This window comes from Rhinichthys klamathensis, unplaced genomic scaffold (genome assembly GCF_029890125.1).
Source record: "Rhinichthys klamathensis goyatoka isolate OS25496 unplaced genomic scaffold, OSU_Roscu_1.1 h1tg000098l_1, whole genome shotgun sequence".
Classification (NCBI taxonomy): Eukaryota; Metazoa; Chordata; class Actinopteri; order Cypriniformes; family Leuciscidae; genus Rhinichthys; species Rhinichthys klamathensis.
The window spans coordinates 3,582,174-3,592,035 of NW_026606637.1; the positions used below are offsets into that span (position 1 = coordinate 3,582,174).

A 9,862-nucleotide genomic window follows, 5' to 3' on the forward strand; every position below is an offset into this window, starting at 1 on the left:
ATTAATGTATTTTGACCAGTTCTTGACTTCACTAATTCATTTTAATTTCTGCTCCTGCAGTATGACAATTTTTTATAATACATAATAAATTACTAAATAATTACTTTTTGATTTGATAAATATTATAGATGGAATATAGCATGTCACACTGCAGGAGTCAAGACCAGTTCTTGACTTCACTAATTCATTTTAATTGCTGCTCCTGCAGTATGACCATTTTTTTTTTAATAAATTATAATAAATTACAAAATAATTCGTTTTTGATTTGATAAATATTAAAGATGGAATATAGCATGTCACACTGCAAGACAGAATAACTTCCCAAAGGTTTTTCATTTAAACAGTGACATTTAAAGTATGGTGTGACTGGAAGCCATTAAAATAAACCAGCAGGTCTAAAATACAGCTTAACTGAAATCATTAATCTACAGGGAAATAGTAAGTGTGTGAACAACTGGCCAAAGCACTCATTATCTGATTAATGGTAGTGTATGGGAAGCCATGGCTCATGTACTAACAGTGGTATCCCCACTTTTAAATATTACAGACTAACCTGACCAGACTTACTAACTGAATTGCATTCTCAAATTCAAACATACATATACTCTCACAAACACACACGTTGGGTTTTCTGCTGCAAAGTCTCCAAGATACTTGAAGAAACCTTCCTGAAATGTGAAATGTTGTGCTTTCAAAAATAATGTCATAAATAGATTTTATTAATCAATTAAATTCTATTAACTAAATCAAATCAATATTTGGTGTGACCACCATTTGCATTTAAAACCGCTTTTGTTCTAGATACACCTGGGCATAGTTTTTCAGGTAGCTTGGCAGCTAGGTTTCTTCAAGCATCTTGGAGACGTTGCCACAGTTCTTCTGGATTTAGTCTGTCTCGGTTTTTATCTGTTTCTTCATGTAATCACAGACAGACCGATGATTTTTTTTTTTACAATTGGTGATTCCCTGGAGGTTCCAGATCTAGCTGCTCCATGTCAACTTTCTCGCTCGTTGTGACAACTAACCTATGCCACTCTCACAACTATACACGCATCAGAGTGGCCAGAATCACTTTTCTCTATTTAGAGATATGATGAGACACGCATGGGCGAGTGACGCATGTACGCAAATTCCTACGAAGACCATCCAGACAGGTCTAAAATATAAACACTTATAATATGCTTAACCATAGTGAATCAAGGTAAGACAAAACACGTTTTGATAATATATGATATATTATATTAACATTTAAATGTTGTTAGTTTTCAACAAAAAAAGTTTCAGTGTAGTGTGGTGGAAAAGTTTAACTATATTAAACTAACCATGTTAGACTAACATCTAACCTACAGGTCCTTCTCAAAAAATTAGCATATTGTGATAAAGTTCATTATTTTCCATAATATAATGATAAAAATTAAACTTTCATATATTTTAGAATCATTGCACACCAACTGAAATATTTCAGGTCTTTTATTGTTTTAATACTGATGATTTAGGCATACAGCTCATGAAAACCCAAAATTCCTGTCTCAAAAAAAATAGTATATTTCATCCGACCAATAAAAGAAGTGTTTTTAATACAAAAAAAAAAAGTCAACCTTCAAATAATTATGTTCAGTTATGCACTCAATAGTCAATACTTGGTCGGGAATCCTTTTGCAGAAATGACTGCTTCAATGCGGCGTGGCATGGAGGCAATCAGCCTGTGGCACTGCTGAGGTGTTATGGAGGCCCAGGATGCTTCGATAGCGGCCTTAAGCTCATCCAGAGTGTTGGGTCTTGCGTCTCTCAACTTTCTCTTCACAATATCCCACAGATTCTCTATGGGGTTCAGGTCAGGAGAGCTGGCAGGCCAATTGAGCACAGTAATACCATGGTCAGTAAACCATTTACCAGTGGTTTTGGCACTGTGAGCAGGTGCCAGGTGGTGCTGAAAAATGAAATCTTCATCTCCATAAAGCTTTTCAGCAGATGGAAGCATGAAGTGCTCCAAAATCTCCTGATAGCTAGCTGCATTGACCCTGCCCTTGATAAAACACAGTGCACCAACACCAGCAGCTGACATGGCACCCCAGACCATCACTGACTGTGGGTACTTGACACTGGACTTCAGGCATTTTGGCATTTTCTCCCCAGTCTTCCTCCAGACTTCCACACCTTGATTTCCGAATGACATGCAAAACTGAGCAACAGTCCAGTGCTGCTTCTCTGTAGCCCAGGTCAGGCGCTTCTGCCGCTGTTTCTGGTTCAAAAGTGGCTTGGCCTGGGGAATGCGGCACCTGTAGCCCATTTCCTGCACACGCCTGTGCACGGTGGCTCTGGATGTTTCTACTCCAGACTAGAGGTCTGCTACCCGACCCGAGCCCGACGGGTCCCGAAAAATGTGCGGGTTTCGGGTCGGCTTCGGGTTAATGTTTAATGAACAGCCTCGGGTTCGGGTCGGGTTCGGGTTTAACTAAGAAAAACTAAATAGGCTATATATAGTTTGCGTGCCGTGTGCTTTGCCTGCTTGCTGTGTTGTGGTGACCGGCACGCGAGAGAGAGAGAAAGTATACGTGCGCAGATGTGCAATATGTGCATACACAGTACACAGTCAGACACACAGTCTCTCTCTCTCAAATATAATGATAATGATATATATATATATATATCATTTTTTTAAAATTATTTGTTTTATTTTATCATATCATTTATATCACAAAACTGTTTTGCGCATGTGCTACCGCTCTCGCGCGCTATTTCAGTCACAATACAGACAGACAGCCGACGACAACAAGCAAACCATGAGTCTGATAAAGCAAAAAATTACTTGGTAAGTTTTTTCTCTTAGGCTACTGCTGTGCTGCCTGCTGATAGGGCCGCTGCGCCTACATGTATTTGTTTAATATGTCAAGCAATCATTAAATACAACATAGCATATTGCAAAAATGGTATTTGCTGTGAGAAACAGAATGGACCTCGGGTTCGGGTCGGGTTCGGGCTTAATATGTAAATGTGATTGTCGGGTCGGGTTAAATGATCGCGGGTACGGGCCGGGTTCGGGCTTCAGTTTAAAGCCCGTGCAGACCTCTACTCCAGACTCAGTCCACTGCTTCCGCAGGTCCCCCAAGGTCTGGAATCGGTCCTTCTCCACAATCTTCCTCAGGGTCCGGTCACCTCTTCTCGTTGTGCAGCGTTTTTTGCCACACTTTTTCCTTCCCACAGACTTCCCACTGAGGTGCCTTGATACAGCACTCTGGGAACAGCCTATTTGTTCAGAAATTTCTTTCTGTCTTACCCTCTTGCTTGAGGGTGTCAATGATGGCCTTCTGGACAGCAGTCAGGTCGGCAGTCTTACCCATGATTGCGGTTTTGAGTAATGAAACAGGCTGGGAGTTTTTAAAAGCCTCAGGAATCTTTTGCAGGTGTTTAGAGTTAATTAGTTGATTCAGATGATTAGGTTAATAGCTCGTTTAGAGACCCTTTTCATGATATGCTAATTTTTTGAGACAGGAATTTTGGGTTTTCATGAGCTGTATGCCAAAATTATCAGTATTAAAACAATAAAAGACCTGAAATATTTCAGTTGGTGTGCAATGAATCTAAAATATATGAAAGTTAAATTTTTATCATTACATTATGGAAAATAATGAACTTTATCACAATATGCAAATTTTTTGAGAAGGACCTGTAATTTAACATCTAACATTTGAACAGAATGTACTGTACGAAACCAATGGAAAACTTGTGACTTTGAGTGTGTGCGTGTGTGTGTATAAATAACAAATATGGGAAATGAAACTAGACAGGTGTCTAAATTCGAAACTAAAAACAGAGTTTGGTTACCTTGTAACCAAAGGGCATGTCAAGAACCAATCAAATTAAGTAATGTTTCATGTCAATATGCCATATCTCATTATTCTTTAAAACTGTTGTATTTGTGTTTACTGGTGGGATTCTCAATGGGATTTGTCTGAGATCCACCGGCCATTCTTATTGCTTCTTTTTGGGAGATTCTCTGAGAACTGCTCGAGACTCCCGGCCGTAATAAAGAACATTCAAAGGACAATTACTCAAGTCTGTCTGTCATTAACACTGCGCAGCAAGAGAACAAGTAAGTTAGATTATCGGTTCTGGACGCTGTAGTCGACTGGAGACTCGCTGAAGTATAATTAGGGAGCGGATGCTGTAGTCGACTGGAGACTCGCTGAAATATAGTTAGGGAGCAGATGCTGTAGTCGACTGGAGACTGGCTGAAGTATAGTTAGGGAGCGGATGCTGTAGTCGACTGGAGACTCGCTGAAGTATAGTTAGGGAGCGGATGCTGTAGTCGACTGGAGACTCGCTGAAGTATAGTTAGGGAGCGGATGCTGTAGTCGACTGGAGACTCGCTAAAGTATAGTTAGGGAGCGGATGCTGTAGTCGACTGGAGACTCGCTGAAGTATAGTTAGGGAGCGGATGCTGTAGTCGACTGGAGACTCGCTGAAGTATAGTTAGGGAGCGGATGCTGTAGTCGACTGGAGACTGGCTGAAGTATAGTTAGGGAGCGGATGCTGTGGTCGACTGGAGACTCGCTGAAGTATAGTTAGGGAGCGGATGCTGTAGTCGACTGGAGACTCGCTGAAGTATAGTTAAGGAGCGGATGCTGTAGTCGACTGGAGACTCGCTGAAGTATAGTTAGGGAGCGGATGCTGTAGTCGACTGGAGACTCGCTGAAGTATAGTTAGGGAGCGGATGCTGTAGTCGACTGGAGACTCGCTAAAGTATAGTTAGGGAGCGGATGCTGTAGTCGACTGGAGACTCGCTGAAGTATAGTTAGGGAGCGGATGCTGTAGTCGACTGGAGACTCGCTGAAGTATAGTTAGGGAGCGGATACTGTAGTCGACTGGAGACTCGCTGAAGTATAGTTAGGGAGCGGATGCTGTAGTCGACTGGAGACTCGCTGAAGTATAGTTAGGGAGCGGATGCTGTAGTCGACTGTAGACTCGCTGAAGTATAGTTAGGGAGCGGATGCTGTAGTCGACTGGAGACTCGCTGAAGTATAGTTAGGGAGCGGATGCTGTAGTCGACTGGAGACTCGCTGAAGTATAGTTAGGGAGCGGATGCTGTAGTCGACTGGAGACTCGCTGAAGTATAGTTAGGGAGCGGATGCTGTAGTCGACTGGAGACTCGCTGAAGTATAGTTAGGGAGCGGATGCTGTAGTCGACTGGAGACTCGCTGAAGTATAGTTAGGGAGCGGATGCTGTAGTCGACTGGAGACTCGCTGAAGTATAGTTAGGGAGAGGATTCTGTAGTCGACTGGAGACTCGCTGATGTGTGAACGTAGCTGACGTCAAGTATTTAGACGAGCTAGCGTATAAGTTATACTAGAATAGTTAGTCTTACACCGTGTCCTAACTACACGCGACGCGACAGATCCGCCCACACAGAGATCTCATTGGATGGAAGTTCTGCGTGTCATGAATATTGTTTCATTTGAGTTTGAATATAATTTTCCTTCCATCCATAATAAAGCGACGGGATGGATATGAATTTCCCTATGAACAAGATCGAATAAACTGATTGTCATATGAAGAAATTACACTGGTTATGAGTACACATTATTTATTTTTAGTTAAAAATAGGTCACTGTGCCTGTGTGCCACAAGCGATAATGGATAATTTACCTCAGATTTCGAAAGCATATAATATAGCGTTCAAACTGAATTCTATGCAAACATACAACTGTACTTCATAACAAAATTAGTCAATGAGTATATTTTGTTAATGTTTTGATTTTTAATAATGTTATTTCTTGATTTGATTATGTCCTTACCCATTTCCAATGCGAGTGCGGGCCAGCAGTGCGCTTTCACAGAGAGACTCCGCCCACACGCTGTTCTGAATGGCTGTGATTTTTGATTGACGTGTGGCGTCTCACAGTCGCGTCGCGTCTAGTGTGGACAGACACACTTGCTGTCGCTGGAATTTTATCGCGTCGTGTGTAGTTAGGACACGGTGTCAGGGAGACAAATCTAAAAAAGTTAGGATTGAGGATAGAAAATCCATCACAGTACCTTAAGTCATTTAATAATAATAATAATAATACTAATATAATGTTCTATTTTTATCTTCCATCTAATTATATGAGAAATATTTTGAAGTCTTTTCAAGCCTTTAATTTAAGGAGAAAGCTACTTTGACTCTTCTGAAACCACTTAGTTTGTGTTCCATTCAATTGTGTCGTATTAATATTCTAGTCTCATCTCTCAATATTCCAGAGATCCAGATAGAGTTCCACTACACGCTCCTGCCAAACAATGAATATGAGAAGACAAGCAGCAATTTAACAATGTCACCTCTAAAACTGAGTCTTTAACTAAATGTATGATGACGCTTTAAGGGCTGGTGTATTATGAGAGAATTATAAATATATTTATTAGACTTCTCCCCTTTTCTACCAGTCTGCCAAATATTTGAAAGTGCATTACTCAAGTCGTAAAAACCAAAAAACCCATATCAATATGACCTCCTGCATGTGTAACTGATTTGGTGTTACTTATTGAGGTCAAGACTTCACTCATATCCACAATTAAACAGAGTAAACAAAAGACAAATGATTAGTGAAGCTTTTAACGCACCTGGAGAGATTCCATATGAGAGCAAGATTGTCTTTTCCTCCTGAAACAAAATGACTGCTGTCATCAGTGAAATGGATGCAGCTCAGGTCCTGATAGTGTCGACTCAAAATAGCCAGCAAATTTCCTGTTGACACCTATTAGGAAGTATTAAATGTTAAAGGTGGTGATAAAATATGACTCTTGTAACCAACTTAATATGCAGAGACAACTGTAAGTCACTTGTCACAAGACTCAATGACAAATAAGTGTGTCCACAATGAAAAATAGGAAAAAAATCTAGTTTAAAAGACCAAGTACTAAATGTGCCAAGTTCATAGAAATGTACTCTGACTGACTCTTTGCATTCATGTTGGTTTCATATAGTTTTAAAAGATAACTTTTATGCCATTTTTTTACTTGTCATGTGGAGTAACCATCAAGTAAAAGGTCCATATTTTCCTTAAGTCGTAAATATATGTGAGTGCACACATCTTATTCATTATTTCCAAAAAGGTTTTTATATTTTCAAGGTAAACTTTTTTTTTTACTTTACAACCTGAACTAACATGTCTTAATATTTGATATTTTAAAAGACTCAGTGACCTTGACACACAATCACACAATATTATGATATCAGTTGCACCACCCTGACATTTGTTCAAAAATATTATGTGAATTTTAAGTCAAATTTTGAATGTATTTTTTAATAAATTAACTGAATGAGAATCATCTCAAAACGAAGTAAAATTATGTTATATTCTTTGATAACCAAAACAAATCTCCTCACCTCCCACAGGTATATAGCTTCAGCAATGCCTGCCAGTACATAGAGGCCATTAGGAGATGCACAGAGACACGTAACAATCCCAGGACACACAATCTTCTGCTGAAGCTGGTCCTGAAAGGTAATCATGTGCAGAATCAAAAAGTTATCAGCTTTGTTCTGGGCATTTAGAAGAGTTGTTGCAATATGTTCAATATGAAATTAACAAGGAATGACTGACTAATGACCATCATAGATTGTCATAGATTCAAAGTCACAGCCATTGAAAATTATTTGAGAGCACATATTTCTGGCTGGTACAAGTTTCTATTGTTCATATTTTTGAATGGTCTGACAGGTTCAGTTTTAACTACAACAGCAGAGAGATGGTGATGGCGAAAGAATGAAGTTTGTGTCCAGTGTTCATTTATTAAACCAAACCAGTTAAAACATGTCTACATCTAGCTGTCAAATTTATTGTGCTCATGCACATTTACATTGGATGTAAACACTCTAGGAGTCGAGTCAGAAAGATTTGACTCAGATTAGGGATGTGGGGAAATATAACCTACACCAACTTTGCACATTAGCAACATGTCAAACATAAGTACTTCTTGTATTTAAAAAAGGGTTTAACCAGTCACAACACCATCATCTATAAACAGCGACTTAATTCATCTCTGGTGGCAATGATAACCTAATACACTGTTGTTCTATGACAATTTATTCAATATTTAGGCTACTAATTGTATCATGATCTGATATGTGGCAATAATGCTTATTTAAAAAATAGAAAAACTGGACTTTATATTAGCAGTGATGACTGCAGTGTGACTATTCATCTACTCATCCGTTGCGACCAAAGACTTTCTGCCAGTGATAGAAATTTAGCATGATCATCTCACAGTGTGTTTGCTGCTACGACATAGGCTACATCTACTGACTAGCCAATAAAAATGCAATATAAAAGGCGGTATTGATCAACGCGACATGGCGCTAAAACTTAAAGCTTCTACCTCAAACTCCATTTGCAAAATTGGCATGCCAAAATTTTCCCTAGCCATGATGACAACATCCATATTCTCCTCTTTCGCTTTTACCACTGGCACATGATGAAGACGTTTTATTCTTCTATAGGAACTTGCAAGGTAGCCTACGATTCAATAGTGTCATCACACAGTCTACATACATGTCCTACCCAAGTTTATTAGATCCATGTGATTTGTCTGAAGCAGGTATTAAAGTGACGCAGCCTAATATTCCTGCTGCTCTCTGTTTTTTAAATGTTAATCAAACAACAAAAGACAGAGAAAACATTTCTCACAGCTCTTGACTAGAAAACTTTTGTAACTTCATTAAGGATTAATCTATATTTAATTTATACAGTGAAGACTATGCAGTGATATTTTACATTTGATTACTTTATTCAATTTCTATAGCCTACCTGAAAACTACTTAAACCTACCTGAAAAGTACTGTTTATTTCATTTGTATCTTTGTTCTAGTGTATTTATTTGTGCTATTGCTTGTAATTTGATTGTGTGTTCTTTTTGTACTGTTTAATAATGTTTAAATGTTAGTTAGGCTAGCAGTTTTAGCTGTGGTATCGAAATTGGAATAGGTCATTTTCACTATTTAAAATGTCGGTGTCATTACTGCCTGTTTTAGCAGAAGGCCATTGGGCTAATTTTGGCTGTGATTGGTCTAGTTTTGATTTTTTAATTAGCTATTGGGCGGGTTTTGTTGTTAAGACCTGGCAACCCAGCTTGATGTCAGCTGTTCACACTGTTACACACACAACTCTTTTTAAAATTACACTGAATAACACTTGTTCTGAACAATTCTGCTTTTATTACTTATTTATTGAGTATAATACCAGTGATGTTTGTTTCCAGTGTATGCATCAGCTCTAACGTTACCCACCTTTCTCTGGATCTCCCACACGTTTATGAAGTTCTTGCAGAGTTGAGCTCCTAATATGTATTCTCCGTTCAAGACTGTTAAAGACCTGGAGGAGGTGTTACCTCCGCGATAGGTCAAGAACTCTGCCCCGGAATTAGGGTCGAAAACTGCACAGTTAAACAGCTGACCCGCTGAATCTGCGGATAGAACTATCTCTGCGGGCGCAGACATGTTGGATTAGACAAAGCGCGATTATTTTGCAAGGCGACGAGGGACGGGTCTGTGCAACGTCATTTCCGATAAAGTAAGGGACTATGGGTATTGCTGTTTTATCAAAGGCAGAGCCCTAAAAGTCGTGAGTGAAAGGGGATTTTTGAAAGGGGAATACTAGCCTACTTATTTACATAGTTAAGTATTTGAGTTCATGAAAAGTTTGTAAGGATTTGTGTGTTAAAGAAAAAGGTGTGCTACTAATAAAAATGTAGGCTAAATGTCAGTTTCAGGAGTCAAATCCTACTTCAAGTCCCACTTTACTAAAAGCCACACACGTCGGGTTAATGATTATTTTGTTGGAAAGCGATCTCAATAGGTTGTACAATTATGATTTCATAGCATCT

At 39.1% G+C, this 9,862-nt stretch overlaps 1 protein-coding gene across 1 annotated transcript in view; it reads right to left on the reverse strand.

The window, feature by feature from the left end:
- The window catches only part of wdr18 (WD repeat domain 18), a 76,948-nt gene extending 67,421 nt beyond the window's left edge, over positions 1-9,527 (reverse strand). Inside the window, exons 1-3 of the mRNA XM_056252683.1 lie at positions 9,267-9,527; positions 7,368-7,478; positions 6,602-6,735 (exon numbers count right to left, since the gene is read on the reverse strand). Of these exons, the coding sequence (XP_056108658.1) occupies positions 6,602-6,735; positions 7,368-7,478; positions 9,267-9,476 (455 nt within the window). The 5' untranslated portion in view covers positions 9,477-9,527. The remainder of the gene's footprint in view (positions 1-6,601; positions 6,736-7,367; positions 7,479-9,266) is intronic.
- Positions 9,528-9,862: the final 335 nt, after the last annotated feature.